The sequence below is a fragment of the Lutjanus erythropterus genome, chromosome 24 (assembly GCF_056507025.1).
Source record: "Lutjanus erythropterus isolate fLutEry1 chromosome 24, fLutEry1.hap2, whole genome shotgun sequence".
NCBI classification, from domain to species: Eukaryota; Metazoa; Chordata; class Actinopteri; order Lutjaniformes; family Lutjanidae; genus Lutjanus; species Lutjanus erythropterus.
Window position 1 is genome coordinate 2,590,555 of NC_139340.1, and position 19,492 is coordinate 2,610,046.

Consider the following 19,492-nt stretch of genomic DNA (forward strand, 5'->3'; position numbering starts at 1 on the left):
ACTGTATTCCAGTTCTAAGTCGTTAAATAAAGAAATTAATATGACAAATGAGGCAACGAATTTGAATAAATGAAAAATTAAATTGAGAAAAAAATGAATAGGTTTTTATTTTTAAAGACGTTTTTCAGGGACTTCTCATTTCAGGTACCTTTAAATTATAATTCCACATTTGTTTATTTTATATGTACAGGTGTATATATACACACACTAAAATAATTAAACTAAAAGTGAACATTGAGAAAATGTAATATTGCAAAACATACGTTAAGTTTCTCGCCTTTCGTGGCGTCGTCTCCGTAGCAACGGTCAGTGAGGCACATTGGGTACTGGAGTAATTAACTGGACCAAAGAAACAGGGAGGCAATGTAGTTTTCACTGCTCTTCCTGGTTCTACGGCTCCGCCCACTCTGCTGCGTTTTCCGCCTTATTTGATTGGTCAGCTCCACATTTCCCATTTCAAACTTGTGTTTGGACCGGTGGAGCCTGTGGAAATGAAGTAACTCCGTACATGGAGAAACTTCTCACCAACAGCTAACTAACGTCCAGACAGCCGCCACTCTTTGACAGCACGGGAACATTAGAGCCCGGAGCTTCCGTTAACCATGAGAGGAACAGCAGCTAAAAGCAAGGTAAGAGCGACTCGAGCCAAACATGACAGTGCTAACAACAAATCAGCTGCTTGTCAGTCTCATGCTAATGGAGAGTTTTTGCTCTAAGACATCCGGAGAGACACTCTACTGTTTGTGTGTGTCTGCATGGATACATGACACACAGTCCAGGACTATTCAACTTCAATACCAAATGGACCAAATAGGAAAATCACTGGGGGTTCGTTGGCTGCATACTTTGTAAATTAATGGCTACAAATAACTCTTACTAATCTAATCCAAGTATCACAATAATAAAGACATGCAACTATTTTCTGGTGTCTTTACTTCTCTCTGACAGTAAATTGAATATAACTTATTTGAGTTGTGGACAAAACTGATACTGATCAACATTTTTCACGATTTTTCTGACATTTGATAGGCAAACAACTATTAATCAACTAATTGAGAAAATAATCAAGTGATTAACAATGAAAATACTCATTAGTTGTAGTCCGAATTTGAGAGAAGGCAGACATCTCTACAGCTGATATCTTCAAAGCTAGGCAACAAAAAAAGTATAGATAGATAAATAGTACTACAGACAGTGGAAAAATATGTATCTTTAAGGTGAACTGTTCCTTTGAGACATAAGAATGTCCAGCTGCTTCAGTACTCCAGCTGTATATGAGACAGTGACTGTACTGGTGTGTTGGTGGACTGGCAGGTGGTGACATCAGGGAGGCTGTCAGGAAGAGTCAAAGTGCAGCCAGCCAGGAGACGGTGAGCACGCCACCATCTTATTCACCTTTTTAAGTGATTTTTTCTGCGCCTCACTCCTGTTAGCACTCACCTGACTCTGCTAATCTGACCCCCAGACTGACTCCAAATCCAGCAGCAGCAGCAGCCTGTCCTGAGCCAGCCTACTCTCTGTACTCCACTGACTCTGAGGACCAGGTAATGACGCGAGCTCAATAACAATCAGTCCAAAAGACACGAGAAGACAGTTAGAGTCAGAAAATAATCCAGATCAACCACCATGATATAATAATTATTGATCATTTATAACAGGCCTGGGCAAAATGTGGCCTGAGGCCTGGATGTGTCCCACTTATAGGTTTCATATGGCCTGCAAGACTATCATAGAAATACCAAAAATTAAAAATCTCTCAAAGACAATCAGTAGCATGTGGCTTACCATTAAACCATTATCAGACCTTTATTTTGAAAGGGGTCAGTGCTGTGTTTACTGGTAATAATAACAAATTGTTTATGTTGTTCTTCAACCTTTGCTGCTACTTACATTGCAACCTGTATGCAGCCTGCATGATACTGTAAAAAACAAAGTTTTGGACATTTCCAGAGAACTGGGAAAACTTGTAAAAACTGTGTTTGTGAGGGGCAGATGAAGCCTCATGAAGTTTTGGTGCTCTCTTTCTATTTGTGCCAAAAAAAAGACTGCAGAAGTTAGAGCAGCTCTTCGAGACTGAAGCAGCACCACATCTCACTGATATGAATAGTTCCAGTCTCATGTGTGCAATAGGTGTGCATGTTAATAAATCTATAGGCCTACTTCTGATCACAAGTGGTGCTTTAAATATTCATATTATTGTGCAACTTGTTACAGCAAAAAAGTTATTTACAAAAATGCCTAGACATAAAATATATTTGATGACACCAAACATACAGTAAATTCACTGGTGTAGTTTCATGTTTTTAAATTTAATGGTTAGTAGTTGTGTGCTATGTCATATGCCAACCTCTTGGTGATTAAATTGTCACATTTTACTGACAGAGTTGACAAAATGTTTTCCGTTTTTTCATCTCACAGCATCACTGTAGTGAGCAGCCATTTTTTTTTTAAGTTGCTCAGAGTTCTCTTCATGCTAATCAAAATACACATTTTTAAGCATAATTCTTATTTAGCTTTGATTTAGAGGGACTACAGAGTTGACATGTTACGGTTGGACTTGACTGAAGTGTTATTGCTGCTCACAGCCATGTCCTCTCCTCTCAGGTCGCGTCTCTCCACAAAGGTCTGGACCGCTGTGCTGCCCTGCTCGGTGGCATCCTGCAGGCTGAGAAAGCAGGTCTGATGTGTTTCCTAAAATCATCATGATCATGAATACTGCAGCCAATAAGTAATGTTGATCAATTAATGACTTTACTGAGAGAACGTTTAGCTTTAGTTACAAGCAGGGGTGGAAGTAAATAATTACAAATACTCAAATTACTGTAAATAAGTAGCTTTTTTGGGTACTTGTACTTTTCTGAGTATATTTACAAGTCTGTACTTTGTACACTTGTACCTATGTAATCACTTTTAAAACCATAGTTGAGTACTGAGTACAATTTGACTTAATGTCCAAACCTTTTATCTGCATTGAAGTAGCCAATCAGGTGATCTGATCACAAATGGCCAATAAAATCAGGACATATGTATGAAAAAAGAAAGACACTGCAGCAGACACAGGCTTGGAATAGGGATGTTAACAATTAATCACTGACTGATTGCCATCAGGAATTTGACCAATAAAGATGAATTAATTAATGTTTAATCAGTAGTCTTGGAATTGTAGTAATTGCATCTCATTTGTCGAATAAGGAAACTTAAAATGAAAAAAAAAGAAAAATGAAACTGAGAAAAAATGAAGAGATATACATATTGTATCTTATAAATTATTAACTATTAATTGATTGACTGTTTGCAGTTAAGGAAAAATGTTAGTAATGTAACAGTGCTTGTACTTGAGTACAGATATTCTGTACTCTTTCCATTACTGGTTACAAGCATCATCAAAATCCTGTGCTATCACAGTGACGTGTGTGTGTGTATGTGTATGTGTATGTGTATGTGTATGTGTGTGTATTAGTAGAAGCCTTGCAGAGTCCTTCTAGAGCAGTGAAGGTTGGAGCAGCCAAATCCAGACCATCACTGGGGAAAAAGAGCATCAAGAAGCTTCCTTCACACACAGGTCGGTGTGTGAGTGAGAGGTTTACTCCGGTGTCACACAGAACTTTTTCCATTGTGTTTCCTGATGTACTGAGAGTCCAGACACTATCATACAATCAATAAACTCGTGATGACAGGATGAACCTTTGTGAGGCTTTAAACTGAGCAGCAGAGTGACATCTGCTGGTCTGGACTGGACAGGACAACACCTCCCTCTCCAAGAAGCCTGCATGTTATTATCAAATCTGTCATTGTTGTGTTCACAACTACTGCAGTGGATGTAGATGTTATTGTGCAATACTTTAAAATGAATAGCTAAAACTTTCATCTAATGTTGCTTCATCTTGTCTTTGTCCTCCACCTGCAGAGCAGAGGAGGTGTCAGTCAGTCCAGCGTGGAGCAGGCAGCATCACTCCAAGAAGAACACATCAGACTGTCCCAGCTGCACACTCAGGAGTGAAGCTGCATCCACCAAAGAAACATCCTCAAACCCTGCAGCACCTCTCCCCCGCCAACCCTCCACCCAAGTCCTCCATCCCTCCACCCCCGTCCACCCCTCACTGTGAGGCAGAGCGTGATGGAGACGGGGATGTTGTTCCTGTCAGAGACGTCGATACCCACAGCACTGCCTCAGACACACACTCACACACCTGTGCTGTTAAGATGTCCAACATGCAGGACACAGACAACAGGGAGGACGGCAGTGCAGAGACGGAGGTGAAGACGAAGACGGTCCAGTATCTGCTGGGAGAACTCAAGGCTCTGATCGCTGGACAAGGTGAGCTCAGTCTGTGGACACTGTGTCTGTCCTCTCCATCAGGAAGAAAGTCACCATGCAGAGTTATACAGTGGACCCTCGCTGATATGAGTCACACACTCTGCCCCTTTAAGGTCCATGATTTCAGTTTGTTCATCCGTCCACGCAGTCTAACACAAAGTGTCACGCTGCCTGCTGTCCTCAGATTATGAAGACAAATAATGAATAATTAATGATCCAATATGTTTGAAGGGCATTATCACACAAAATAAAACAGCATATTGATATCAATTTTTTGACATTTCTTTGATTAACTGTTTAGTCTGTAAATCTGGGCTTTAGAAAACTGTGATCAACATTTTTTTTTTTACCATTTTCTGACATTTTTGGACCAAACAACTCATTGATTAATCTAGAAAATGATCAACAGATTGATTGATAATGAAAATAATCCCCATAACCCTAATCCTACTTACAGACAGGTGACATGTTTTCAAACCTAAAACTTTGTTGTGTAGAGTTCTGGCATGAAAGATAATTCTGGTTGTTTGTAGCACACTGATAAATGTGATAAAGAGGTAAAATAATCATTTGAAGTCTGTCTATATATATATATTATATTTAGTCCAGCTGTGAGGTGCTGGAAAAGCTTGAAAATGCATCTTAAAAATTCTTGAAAAGTGCTTAAATTTGACTTTGGAAAAGGTGTAGGAACCCTGAAGCTAACTGAAACTAAACTGAAGTGAAAACAACAGTTTAACACAAAGACAAACTGTTAGTAAGTAAGACAAGTCTGTGTGTGTTGTGTGTGTCGTGTGTGTCGTGTGTGCAGGTAGTGTGGCAGAGAGGCTGCTCAGTCATCTGGAGCAGACTGTGACGTCACCACTGATGAATGCTGGTCATTCAAACATCCAGACTGAACCAGAGCTGTCATCACTGCACAGCCAGAACACACAGCTCCGCAGGTAGCACACACACACGTGTACACACACACACATGCACGCACACACTGTCCTTAGACTGTGTATTAAATAGTGGACACTGTTCCTCTTTCTCACTCTCTTCTCCTGTTATTTTATTTATCTATTTATTATTTTATTATTATTTTTTAGATTGTGACACTTATGTTCAGTAATTAAGTTTTGTGTGTGTGTGTGTGTGTGTGTGTGTGTGTGTGTGTGTGTGTGTGTGTGTGTGTGTGTGTGTCTCAGGCGTGTGAGGACTTTGCAGCAGCAGTTGAAGGAGAGGGAGAGACAACAGAACATGGACACACTCTGGAACTCAGAAGGTAAAGCCTGTGACTGTGTGTGTATGTGTTCATGTCTTTGTGTGGAGTTGACATTCAGGACAAAAGGTGTCTCTCCGTCCACAGTGTTATCCCTGCAAGAGGAGCTCGACACAGCTCAGTCCAGACTGCAGGAGCTCCAGGACGACCTGACAGAACTACGGACAGCCCATGAGGACACACAGAGCCGGCTGAGAGACGCAGAGGCAGAGAAGACACTCATCAAGACAGGTTCACACATCATCGCTGCTTTAACAGTGAAAGCTCAGTCTTATCTACTCTGATGAATATATAACCATACCTGTCAAACCCTGAGGTCTCAAAAATACTGAGGATTTTGTCAACAATCAACAACTTCTGTGAATTTTTTTTAAAGGGACAGTAAAAATGAAAATTCACTCATTATCTACTCACTGTCACACAGATTGAGGGTCGAGTTTGTTTTCTTAGTCCACTAAACTCTGCTGGAGGTTCACAGGAAAACAGTGTTGCAGAATCTCCCAAACAGTGGAAGTGAATGATGACCAGTTTTCAAACAGACAAAACAACTGGAAAAAAAACATAAATTGCCTCCATATTGCTCGTCTTCATCACCAGTTTATAAAATATGATGTCTTTTTCTAAATTAAGATACAAAAAATATAGAAAAATCAATTCAAATCAGCTCCACCTTGACAGGGGACATTTTATTTGAGTTCTTTTACTTTATTCTTTCAGCACATTTTGCCAATAATACTTATGTTTATTCCTTATGTGACATTTTCAGTGCAGGACTGTAACAGAGTAGTTTAATGTTGCAGTATTATATTACCACTGTACTTAAGTAAATGATTATTTCCTCTTGTCACTGCCAAATACACACACCTAACACACCTGTGGTTTATATAAGATATTCAAACTGTGTGACTGTGTGTGCAGACTTGGAGGCTGTGAGGAGCAGGCTGCTGCTCAGTGAGAGAGAGAAGAGTGAGCTGGCCTCGCTCGCCCAGCAAAGACTTGAAGAGATAGAACACCTGAACAGGTAGGCCTGTGTGTGTGTGTGTGTGTGAGTGAGTGTGTTACCTCCTCTGGAAATCATTTTTCCACTAATTGATTAGTAGTTTGGTCTAAACAATCTCAGTAAATGTTAATCAAAGTCCAAGATGATGTCCTCAAATGTCTTGTTTTGTCCACAACTCAAAAATATTATTGTCAGAGAGGAATAAAGAAACCAGAAAATATTCACATTTAAGACTTTTTTTTCTTAAAAATCTTCTCAAACTGATTTATCGATTATCAGAATAGTTGGCGATTATTTAAATACTCATTTAATAATTGAATGATCATTGCAGCTCTCTCAGTGTTAACAGGCCGTCTCACCGTTTTTATTTCCTGTTATCAGGAAATTAATATTATATTAGAATATCAATATAATACAATTAATAAATTAGACAAATTATACACATTTTAAATCACTCTCATGTCTCTTCTCCTCTGTGTGTCTCAGGACTCTTCAGAGTGTAAAGTCCTCAGCTTGTCCTCCAGTTGAGGACAGTCTGCGGCAGGTCCCAGCTGACCCCCGAGCTGACCTCATCACACACTACCTGCTGTCTCTGGGTCAGCACACGTGTGAGTCTGCAGAGAGAGACGGAGACACACCAGAGCCAAAGAAACTGACCTCAGTCCAGCTGAGAGACGCCCCGTCATGCCCTGATGTCAGACCTCAGCGAGGGGACGAAGCTGCAGAGACGTCAGCGCATCACCACAACTCTCCTCTCCCCCGGTCACATGGACGACTGTTGGACTCCATTCTGTCCCAGTGTGACGAGCAGTCTGTGTGCTCTGATTGGAGCACGAGGTCAGGCTCCACCTTTGACACCAGAGCCGAGGCGGCGTTCAGAGACGGCCTGTCCGCTCTGGACGCCAGCATCGCCAGTCTGCAGAGGACGATTCAGCTGGACCTGAGGAGCTGAGACACTCTGCTGCACTTTATACAGCTGCTGTAAGAGCTGCTGTCTCTGCATGAAATCTGTCACACACACAGCCTCTACTGTACGCTGCATTTAATCCTTTCTGATGATTTTAATAAGTGATATTTCAAATTGGAAATAAAGCATTTTAACATGTATTTTTATTTTATTTTATGAATGTCTTTCCTGATCTGTCTCGAGACAGCTCCATCTGCTGGTGAAGACTGTGAGCTGCAGCTGGATGAAACGTCCTGGATCTGTAGCAGTGACTCAGTATTGTGCATATTAATGAATATTACAAAAAAAGTTGCTGACTCTCAGTGCAAAGAATAATTCTAATACCTACACATCTATGCTCCTCATTAATAGAAATAATATTGAACATTTTGCAATTTTTTTAAAGTCTTTATTAGCGTCAGGTCTAGACAGGTTCAAGGGTTTGTGGATTTTTGTGAAGAAATCACACAAAGTAAAGATATCAGACAGTTTAAAAAGAGGTACAAAGAAATTGTTTTTGCAAAGTACAGAAATAATTCAAAGGACGCTGAGGTTGATACTTTTATTGGTTTTCTCATTTTGTATTTTCAGGGTAATATTCTCAGGTATTAAGAAGTGCAGTGGAGTAAATGTGGGGCTGATCGATGCAGAGGAAAGAGGATTTATGTAATAGATTGATTATTGATGGATTAGTGGTAGGATTAGATAAGCATGTTGCTTCTTCCTGCTCCTTCTCATGTGTACTTTTATTTATTTATTTTTTTAGCATGGCCCATGTGCCATCTATTAAAATTCAGGGATCAGGATTTATGACCTGTACTGCAGCCCACCACCAGGGGGCGATGTTGTCCATCTTTATATACAGTCAGCGCCTCAAACACACACTGGGACCTCTGCTTCAGATTAGATTTGATATTTATCTGAAGCATGGGAGTAATTTCTGGATGACAAAAAGACAAATTCAATCACAGTGAATGTGAGGTTAAAGGAACAGTACACCCCAAAATCATTTTTCCCCTCTTATCTGTAGTGCTGTTTATCCATCTAGATAGTTCTGGTGTGATTTGTTGTGTTTTAGGAGACATTGGCAGTAGAAATGTCTGCCTTCTCTTTAATATAATTGAACATTGAATTTGAACAGCTCAATAGAAATGTCTCGTTCCAAAATCATGACCCGGTGACTCAAGATAATCCAGAGCAGTTTCATGTTGGAACTACTGTCTTTCTACCAAACTACACCCACCAACCATATTGCTGTGTGGGAACCACTGACCACTGGGTGAATTAAATTAATTTAACATGAGCATTAAAGCATTGTATGATGCTCATACGAAGGTGAGGTGATGATACTGCAGGTGTTTTGTGTTTGTTTTGTTTGGCTGAGGCTCAACACCTAAAAACAGGAGGAGGATCCACTTCCAATGACAGCGCATCTCACTGTCACTCCACACCCACCCCGTAAACTGGCGTGATGAGACAAGAATGCAGGTGGTGCTTATTAATTATAATGTATCTTCTATTCACTGACAGAAGCTGCTGTTGTTGACTGCTATCCAGCTCACGTAAGTACACAGTTTAATCTTCTGTCATTAGAAATGTAAGTGTGATTTCAGATATTTGAATATTTGTACTGGGCTCATGGTTGACCTCAGTTCAGCTGTTTTAATAGATGGAACTATTTATTGAGTTCATGTTCAGCATATGTCCTAATTTAAAGTATCACACGTTATCAGGAGTGTTTGGGACGCTCTGTTGATGCAGCACTGTCTGTTTTTGTTTCAGACAGTATGCAAATGGGATAACTTTCCTACAATAATAATAATAATATGTTTTTCTTCAAACTCGCTCGACTTCACCCTGTCGCTATGGATTCATACATTCACGTACAAACTCCATTCCAACTCTCAAACGCTAACAATCACGTGGACTTTTGGTCACTAATTCAGATTTTCGATATCTCTTTTAGTTTTTCCACAGCAGCAGTTTAAAAAACATGAAATTTTCATCTCTTCTCAGACTTTATAATGGGTGTGTATTGCGTGCGGTCGTTAAAGCTAGAGTGGGTGATGTCATCGCTAGAGTGGAGAGGGGGTACAAAATCATCCAGAAATTTTCTCTTTAACTCACCGCTACGGCCACACCGTTCACTCTACATACACAAATTTTACAGCATTTTGTAGGAAAAGCCGTGCCGGTCGCAGCGGTGTGACCGTCGAAGTCAACGGACAAACGGTTTGGGCTGAGCAGGGTCCGAAAGGGCGCCAAGTCGAACCGGCTGCCCCATTCGCTCCCATGTTAAGCTAGAGCAAACATTTCTGGAAGAAAGCAGACGATCCCTGTTTTTTCCATCGCCCTACCGGCCTCATTTTTCACACTACAGAAATAAAATTTGCACCATTGCGTTCGCCATCTCGTCCTCTAGCTCACCGTATCCCGTTTTTAGCTGTAGCAATTACGGTTGTTTGTTAAACGGCTGGAGTTTGAGTGGTACGTTTTCTCAATTTTTGCCTTTGTTTGGAGTATTTGAAATTGAATGTGCGGTTGCTTGCAGGCGATTGGCTGATTCAACCAACAGCAGTTAGGCTGAAATTGACCAATCGTCTGTGTGTTACAGAACATTCAAATTTGAATACTGAGAGGACCTGAGTTCTTAAAACCTCATGCAGAGACAATTAGACTTGAAGCAGCTCAAGGTTTGAAATGACTAGCAGTTTAGAAAGACTGTTTATCTATCTCTGTCTGCCACTCTCCATACCTGTCTGTCTCTCTGTCTCTCTAGAATTGAATGTGCTGTTGCTTGCAGGCGATTGGCTGATTCAACCAACAGCAGTTAGGCTGAAATTGACCAATCGCCTGTGTGTTACAGAACATTCAAATTTGAATACTTTGAGGACCTGAGTGAAAACCTCATGCAGAGACAATTGCACCTGAAGCAGTTCCAGGTTTGAAATGACTAACAGTTTAAAAAGACTGTTCGTCTATCTCTGTCTCTCTATCTCTGTCTGCCTAGAATTGAATGTGCTGTTGCTCACAGGCGATTGGCTGATTCAACCAACAGCAGTGAGGTCCTCTCAGTATTCAAATTTGAATGTTCTGTAACACACAGGCGATTGGTCAATTTCACCAGCCTGAGTTCTTAGCAGTTAAAACCTCATAGAGAGACGATTACACCTGAAGCAGGTCAAGGTGTTTGAAATTATCAGTTTAAAAAGTCTGTCTGTCTGTCTCTCTCTGTTGCTCTGCATGTCTGTCTGTGTCTGTCTGTCTGTGTCTTTCTGTGTCCACCTTGGACATTTTAGACTGCAGTCTTTTTTAACTGTCAATAAATTCAAAGTTTCAGTTGCTTCATGTAAAATTGTTACCTTTCTTTCTTCAGATTTAGTTCTTTCAGCTTTCTAACATTCAAATTTTACACATAATTATAACATTATTGTATTTTCATATCAGCTATTCAGCGTGGCTTTGGCTTTTTAACTAATATTCAAATATTCTACATGATTCAAATATCGATTTATTGTCAGCGCAGCTATTCAGAGTGGTTTCAGTGTTTCAATAAAAATTCAAATATTATACTAAATTCAAATATTAATTTATTTTCATGGCAGGTATTCAGTGTGGCGTGATCCTTTCTTCAAACATTCAAACATTTCACATAATTCAAACCTTCTTATATCATTCAGGCAGCTATTCGGTGTGGCGTCAGCCTTTCTACATACATTCAAACATTCAAATCGTTCAAAACTTTATTGTATTCAAGGCAGCATTGCAGTTTGGCTTCAGCTTGAAGCATTCACACCCGCAATTTCTTCAGAAATTGCTTTTCTAGTTAGCATTGTTTCTGTAGAGGGGGCGACATATCTGTTCATAATTTGTTTTTCTTTGAGTTTCCAAAGTTAAAGGCTTGAACTCAAAAATAAAAAAATATATATGTATATATACATATATAGCAGTGACACTTTATTTGAAGAAGTGTGCATGACTGTCATAACACTGTCATAACCATGTAATGACATCTGTCATTAAAATGAAGGAGTCTTGACTATGTCAAATTTTAATGCAAAGTTGTCACTGTTTGAGATGTCTTTGTTTTTAACTTGACTGATCAAGATAGTCATGTCTTTGTTATGACAACTCGTCATAACCGGTTGGATTAATGCCAAGTTGTCATAACAAAGACATTATTGGCTTAAAATGTCAAACACATCTCACACAATGTCAACTGAATGACACTTAACGACATAAACATTCATAAAGACACTTTATATTTATGACAGCTGTTGTGATGTGGTTATGACTGTGTAATGACAGTCTTATGTACACCCGTTATCAAATGAGCTAACTTAGTTTCTACAAAGGTAATATTTTGCATTAGGTTTTCGCCTAATGAAACTACACCTCTACACCTTTTATTTTTCTTTATGTCGTGACATTGCTGTGGTTTCCAAGTCAAACTGGTTTAACTGAAAAGTAAATGGGCACCTCCCTGTTTTGTCTTGTTTTTTTTATATAGTGCTGTCTTATTAAGGAGTCATCTGCCGCAAAGACAGACACTGTCAACAGAAAATGTTCAGTGGTTCTTCAGGTAAGAGACTCTTCTTAAGTTTATTCTCTGCAACTAAAAGTTTCTTGAACTTGTCTGTCATTTTTCCTGAAGTTATAGTTCTTGAAGTAAATGTCTTTATTGGACTTCCTCTTCTGATTGGTTCTCCAACAGACAAGCCTGCCTGTGGCTACGACCTGGGCCCTCTGCCAGGGGACGATGGGCACCATGGAGGTGATCACCGTAAAGATGATCCCCATGGAGATGATCGACGTAGAGGGGAACGCCATAGAGATGAAGGCCATGGAAAGGAGGGCCACAGAGATGATCATGAGGACAGCCGAGAGAGATGCAGCCCTGACCGTGATTATGATCACCACAGGGACAGACGTAGCTCTGATTACCCTGAAGACCGTGACAAAAGCCCTCGTCGGAACCGTGATAGCTATGATAGAAGCCCTGACCGTGATCGCCACAGGGACAGACATAGCCCCGATTACTCCGAAGACCGTGACAAAAGCCCTCGTCAGCACCATGGTGACTGTGATAGAAGCCCTGGTCGTGACCGCAAGGACAGACACAGCCCAGACTACCAGGGAGACCATGAACGTGGCCACAGTCCTCATCGCCATCGTGGTAGCGGTGGTGGAAGCCCTGGACATGGGAGTAGTGACAGCGGCAGCAGTGAAGATGACGGGCATGGTGGCCGTCGTAAAAAGCACGGGCGGAAGCACAAGCATGGGCACAAGCATGGTCCTGGATTTGGGCGTGGATTTGGGCGTGGATATGGGCGTGGACACTGGTAGAAGATAAATACAGGTGAGACACAGAGTTCAATTAAGGCCCTGAAAAACTCTTGCCACAATCAGCTTCTTCCTCAGAGCAATGGGGACATTTCTGATGTGAAATCAATAGAAATTCACTGATCATTGATTTGCGTGATGGCAGTTCACTGCACTCAAAAACTGGACATTTGTATTTCTTTAGGCCTCTAAAAAAAACCTTCAAATTAAACAAGGTTTTTGGGTAGAACTTCTCATAACTCATGTTGACAAGTAGACTTTGATTCATTTTAATGGATCATAAGTCAAAATGTTTGGTAAGTGTTGGTTGAACAGCTTTTCTCTTATGCTTCATTACAGGGATAAAACTTAATTTTCTTTGTTTTGTCTTATTTTGTCTTCCAGGCAAGCAGACAGTGACCACCATAGGTCCTGTGAAACTCCACCTGCCAATGTTGTCTTTAAAACAAATAGTAAAAGATGTTGTATTTGGTAACTTTTTGCTATGTACTCATACTGGACTCACTGTTAGTGTACTATCTGTATTTTATTTTCCCAATGAACAGCTTTCTTCAACCTGCCTCTGAAAGTCAAACTACCTGACTAGACGGCTGCAGGGAACCAAACTGCATGAGTGCAGAGATGAAAACAAAAATGGTTAACAATGTTTTTCTGCATTTATATGAAATAAAATATTCTGACATAAACAGAAATTAGTTATAACAGCTCCTGTGTCACAGAGTCCGTCTTTACACTGATTTACAGTATTTGCTGTATGGCTGAATGCAAGCAAGGGGTAATTAAACAGATTTACAATACATTTGTTGATGTTTGTTTTCACATTATAACCTTGAAAACGATGTTTCTTTAATACATAAACCTTCCATAAAAAGCACAATTTATGAAAAGCAATGATAGGTCTACTAAATAGTATTTTGGCTCATAATTTGGGTCAGAATTGCAATCTTTTCGCCCCGAGTCGAGCCTTCAAGGCAGACGGTCCTCTCAGACCAAACTGAACCATCTCTGATGCAAAACATTTGATATGATTCTTCGTTGTGAAGCTGCAGCAAACAGGTCTGGGTGGAGCAGCGGTGTCAGTTAAGGTGACAGGTGCAGAGGGTGTAGCTCGGCTTCCTGCGCTCGAGGCTTCAGGGAGGATCACTGAGTCTTCTGAACTGTCTGTGTGCCAAAGATAATTACTGTCTCACACAGAAACACTGCACAGTGAGACACACAAAACTTTACTGAAGTAGTTCACAGGGAACAAATGAGGAGCTAACTGCTATATTAGTTAATGAGTAACTTGTTGAATTACTAATACTTAGTTAGCAATAAGTTCATTAAGAACATCATTAATGACTGATTAATATAAATAAGTACTTCTCTACTAATTAGATAATGTTTATTGATAATATTGAGTTACTATCCTATATTCATTTGTTAATGAGTATCTCTTTGATTACTCTTTCTGTGGCCTCTAAAGTAGTGAGATGAGTAGTTACTGAGTACTGATTACTTCATCATTACCTGTCCATTAGTTACTCTTTTTTCGTTCCATCAAGTAAAGTGATACATAATACTAATTATTACTTCATCATTTTCTAAAATGATACAGGAAACTGAGGAGTTACTGAGTAATCCCTCTTTTTGTTACCATTTTATTATGATTACTTACCATTTTTGTGTCCCCTATAGTAAAGTGATACATAATACTGAGTAGTCCCGCATTACTTTATTATTTTCTTATGATTACTTACTCTTCTTGTGTCCCATAAAGTAAAACGGTGCATAATACTGAGTAGTTACTAAGTAGTCCCTCATTATTTCATCAATTCTTCATCATTACTCATACAATATTAGAGGGAATGATCATTTCTATAATGATTATAGTGTGATTTTTGAAGGGATCTGTATCAAACAAACTTGTTTCCGTAAGTCAGTTATGATGTGTAGTTCAGGACGTCTCTGCAGCACAACAATATTTCATTTAAAAATGGTATTTTGACACATTTCCGTGAACAAATGTTGCTGTAAAGTGTGAAATGTGACATCAGAAATTGCCATAGTGCTCTTTATGAAAACAGGGGTGTTCTGCAAAAAAACTGTAGTAATTATAATGATCAAAAATCAAAGAAGCATGCTGAATCATGACCAACACCCAAAGATTCTTCAGTTGAAAGCATTTGATGTAGTATTGTAGTGATAACAATGAGACATTTGTCTTCATGTGAGCAAAGTAAAGTCTTTTCCTCTTCTGCTGCCAAAACACACCTGACACCTGGAACAGGGAAACATTGACTTAACCCTGGTTTACCTCTACTTATGTTTTCATGTCCACAGAAAGTCTGCAACCTGCACGCTAAACATGTCGAATGACAAGGTCGTCCTGTTGAACGGGTGTCTGACACATGTCATTTTCTCACTGACTGACAGAAAATTATCAGTCTTGTCACTTCTGACTGAGATACCGTATGCTCCATCTGTGCTTTAACCACCTCTTTCAAATAATATTTTTGTGTCTTTGGCAGAGAACTGCTCCAAAACATATATTTGTGTCAGTCATCACATTGATAAAAACACTAAAGTAGGCAAAATACCTCTCTTAAATGTCAGCCAACTTGTTCTTCATGATAAAAAGAGCAGCACATCAGTAGGTTTCAACTCTGAGATGTCGTGTGTGTAAACTTGATTTGTTCAATAAACCAGATTTGGATAAAAGAAAATCACTAGTGCCACCAAGTGACAGCAAGAAGTAACTATTAAAGCTTTACCATGAACACACACACGCTGTGGTTTATTTTGACTTAGCATATGCACATCCGCCGCTGAAAATAGTCCCAAATTAATACATGATTAACTCTTTGCATTAGTTTTGTTTGAATAATTCTAAAAGCTTAGAAACACTTCACACCAGTCATTTCAAAGAAAGTTAGTTTTGCAACTCTTTCTGACAATCTGCCCATCCACTATATCTATAAGAAATAGTATCAATGCTGTTTGTCTTTTTTTTTCTTTTTTTTTTTTAATCATGTACTTATTCCACATATGTCATTTTTTTCTCCAGAGATGGAGACAAGCAGAGCAGACAGGAGGGACAGATGGAGAAAAGTTCCACTTTTCATCCACAGACACATGAAAAGTTCATGACGTTATTATAAAGGTCGCATTGACTGGTGCTGAGAAATGCACTTTTGATCGGACAGGCTGCTGCTCACTCCTGAAGTGACATACTGCAACTCTTCAGTGAGCAGTGTGGTTCTGCAATAAGGAGCAAAAATCTAAGCGTCTATGTAAACTGATTTAAAATAAAAATAATGTTTGTTGGAAAGTGCAGTTAGGCATGAGCTCTCTTGTGTGTTTAATCTTGGTGTTAAGGAAAAGATAAGGTTAATAAACAACTTTTTGGGTTATGGTTTTGCTAACTTATCCAAAAAATGACAAAACGACCCACTGAGAGCCAATGAGAACACACATCAGGCTCATGACGCTCTGTGATACAGGATGTAATGCACCATTCCTGAGTTAAATACCACAGTTTTAGGGAGTTCCTAAACATCAACATATTAACATAGTTGTTGAGTCCATGTTAGCATGCTGATGCTAGCTGATACTTTTAAATACTTGCTTCTCTGACGATAATGCTACATCCACAGTATCCCCATTTGAAATTGTTTTTGTCAGACTACAATGTTATGCTCATCCTGCAGTGTTCCTGCAGTGTTCCTGCAGTGCTCCTGCAGTTCTCCTGCAGTGTTCCTGTAGCCTGCCTTAGCTTCTTTGCATCTGGCGGAAAATAACTGGATTCAATCATAGATTGTATATTAAATTGGGAATTGACCTACTTAATATACTACTGTCAGTGGCTCCAACATGCTGTTTGAACTGCTGCACTCATGTTTGCGCACACAATTGCTACATATTGGTCCTTAAAATAAACAGCAATAATCATACTAATGCTTCATTATGCTATTCATTCAATAATGTATATTTTTCACTTAAGTTCATATGAATGAAATAACAAATGCATACACTCTGACTCAATACTCCTCAGTCAGAGACTTTACTCCAGCACTAAATGTTCATATATTCATATGATTAAACAGCAGGATGTGAACTTGACATTTTCACCTGTTTGTCAGCTCTTCAGTTCAGCAGCTAGAACACATCTTGGTTCAGTTTCAGAACTTCCTTTCAATTATAAAACAGCTCATATAACATATTCACACTCAATGTCAATGAAAGGAAAGTCTTTGTACTGAATCTCCACCTCCCAGCAGAGCAGCAGAGCCTGGGTGATGATATCTTCTGACATCTTCTGGGCAAAATCCAGTATTGGCTTGCTGACTGGAAGAAGCTCCACAGAAGGTGTCTCCTCTGAAATGACAGAACATTTTGTGTCCTTCATGTCCTTTAGAAACACTTCTTTTTCATCTTCTCCTTGTCTGTCGATGACAGCCTTTTTCTGTTTGTCTGAGCAGCCCCAAGACCAGCATCTCGATTCATTATTTCCCATTTGAGCGAGACACCGGAGGAAGAGCCGACTCTTTAACAGGACGAGCATTTGATGATCATTTCCATGACTGCAGAAAACCATAAAATATGTATTTCAAGCTCTTTCAGAAGGTGTTTTCACCCAAACAAAGATACATTTCATTAGCTGCAAGTTTCTGTTTAACCCATAACAGTAGAATCATGAAGGTCTAGTTTGTAAGACCTCAACCAAGGTTATCTGTGTTACACCAACAGTCTGTAAGCACAGGGAGCAAAACCCTACAGCTTTAATTATCCAACAAATACAAAACATGTTCTTCTCTTTGGCCTTAAAATTATTTAGATTAACCATCATTAAAAGAATATTACCAATTTCTTTATAAAAAGGTCAAAAATTTACAAGAGTCAAATCAGAATCACTTTATCTAAAAATATAAACACTCTCTAAAGAATCCAACGCTCAGACAAGAGAGAAATAAAAATCAAAATACTGAGGTGTTTTGAATCTTTTACCTGTGGCTCTGTGCTGCAGCTCCTCTGTGGACTCCCAGCAGGTTAATTTAAGGTTTCTACAACGTTGAGAGCTGCTGATAAACACACAGCTCAACCAGTTTCCTCCTGCTGCTGGTCGGTGGGAGGAGCAGATCACTCCCCACCACCCAAAACACACCAGTTTACTCCTTAAATATCTGTAAGTTCTCCATTAAATCAAGAGGAACTGCTCATTGATTTAGTTAGTCAATGGAATACAAACCTGAAAATACACTGCAAGTGTCATTATTATGATTCATTTGTGTATTTATTTAAATTAACCTTTATTTTACCAGGAATATCATTCAGAATTTCTTTTTCCAGAGAGTCCTGACCGAGACAGCAGCATAAAATGACAGTGACAGTGTGTGCAGATGCTGAGGCCAGTATCTCCTTCTGTTATTTTTTCATCTTTATTGCTAAAAAACATATCACAGGCTTTGGAATTTAAAAAAAAGGGCTGCAATGTCATGACATGAAAAATGTCCATCCCAGTTTTCCAGAATCCAAGCTGATGTCTTCAAATGTCACATTTTGTGTAAAACCCAAAGATTTTAAGAATAAATGAAAAAAAGAGGGAAAATCTCTTAATTGATTATCAAAAAAGTTTAACTTTTACTTGCCCAGTTGCCAGATTTACACACCTGACATGGCTTTTTTTTGCCCCTGGCACTCCTTATTATTAAGCCCCATCATTGCATCTTAATGGATAACTCACTAAATTTTATTTTTATTTTTTATTTTTTCAGCTGCTTTTCAAACATCACAAAACTGACATGAAGTTTATAGAAAAATACTTCTCACTTGGTTAAAATGGTTTTTTTTTTCTTAAAGTAAAGGATTGGATGTTCCCTTTGTCACTACTGAAACATCATCACATCTTTTGTTCATGACAATTTTCAATCTGTCTCAGAGATGCAGATACAGTTTTACACACAGAAAAAAACTACATTTTCTGCAATAACACCCCAAAAAGCTTCTGAAATTGCAGAATATATATATATAATATTCCTTGAAGTTACACCTGTGCTGTAAACTGTACTGTAAACTAAAAAGTATTGTTTCCCACTTTTACACCCTATTATACTTTATTATGGACACATAACAACAGAACTGTCAACTAAATCCCACTGTTAAACGTCATTAGACTTCATTAGAGGGTAATTAGAGACACATTATTATAGAACTGTACTGTAACCTAAAGTAGATTATGTCTTACTGTTTGATTCTTATTACACTTTATTAGAGGGTAATTTGGGAGACCTTACAAGAGAACTGTACTGTAAACTGAAGTGTATTATTTCCCACTGTTAGGTCATCATCAAACTTTATTAGATTTCTAGTTTTTGTCTAATTTTACTATAAAACGCCTTTTTAGTGTACTAGCCTTAAATCAGTCGTAAAATTAAGACCCATCACAACCAGTCATTAGCACAAGTCGTCTTTAATAAGGCTTCATTCTGTGAATTCAATATTGATTATGAAATCTTGCTACCTCTTTAAATTACTCCTCTGATTAAAAAAAGATCCTCCTCGCAGCCAATCATAAAGTCTTGAGGACCGGGGACAGACTCATATGAGACAGCGTCACTGCACTGACCTCTTCTTCTCTCCAGG

The 19,492-nt window shown here is 39.1% G+C and overlaps 1 protein-coding gene across 4 annotated transcripts; it reads left to right on the forward strand.

Annotated features, from left to right (window-relative positions):
* Window positions 1-471: 471 nt before the first annotated feature.
* Window positions 472-7,689, forward strand: ccdc14 (coiled-coil domain containing 14). Of its 4 annotated transcripts, none has more exons than XM_084714004.1 (10): window positions 472-629; window positions 1,315-1,370; window positions 1,466-1,544; window positions 2,605-2,677; window positions 3,461-3,562; window positions 3,908-4,318; window positions 5,130-5,262; window positions 5,509-5,813; window positions 6,501-6,603; window positions 7,069-7,689. In XM_084714004.1, exons 1-10 carry the CDS (start codon window positions 603-605, stop codon window positions 7,532-7,534), a joined length of 1,755 nt encoding a protein of 584 aa, XP_084570130.1. In that variant the 5' UTR covers window positions 472-602; the 3' UTR covers window positions 7,535-7,689. The 4 variants fall into 4 exon arrangements, with proteins under 4 accessions (XP_084570130.1, XP_084570132.1, XP_084570133.1 ...); XM_084714006.1 differs by having other exon boundaries at window positions 3,464-3,562; XM_084714007.1 differs by lacking the exons at window positions 1,315-1,370; window positions 1,466-1,544 and having other exon boundaries at window positions 479-629.
* Window positions 7,690-19,492: the final 11,803 nt, after the last annotated feature.

What these genes read in the sequence shown, in the direction of transcription:
- ccdc14 (XM_084714004.1), top strand. Translation starts at nt 603, where the DNA reads ATGAGAGGAACAGCAGCTAAAAGCAAG. An exon ending in GGCTCTGATCGCTGGACAAG is followed by an intron (nt 4,319 to 5,129) that starts GTGAGCTCAGTC and finishes TCGTGTGTGCAG; the next exon opens with GTAGTGTGGCAGAGAGGCTG. An exon ending in CAGAACACACAGCTCCGCAG is followed by an intron (nt 5,263 to 5,508) that starts GTAGCACACACA and finishes TGTGTGTCTCAG; the next exon opens with GCGTGTGAGGACTTTGCAGC.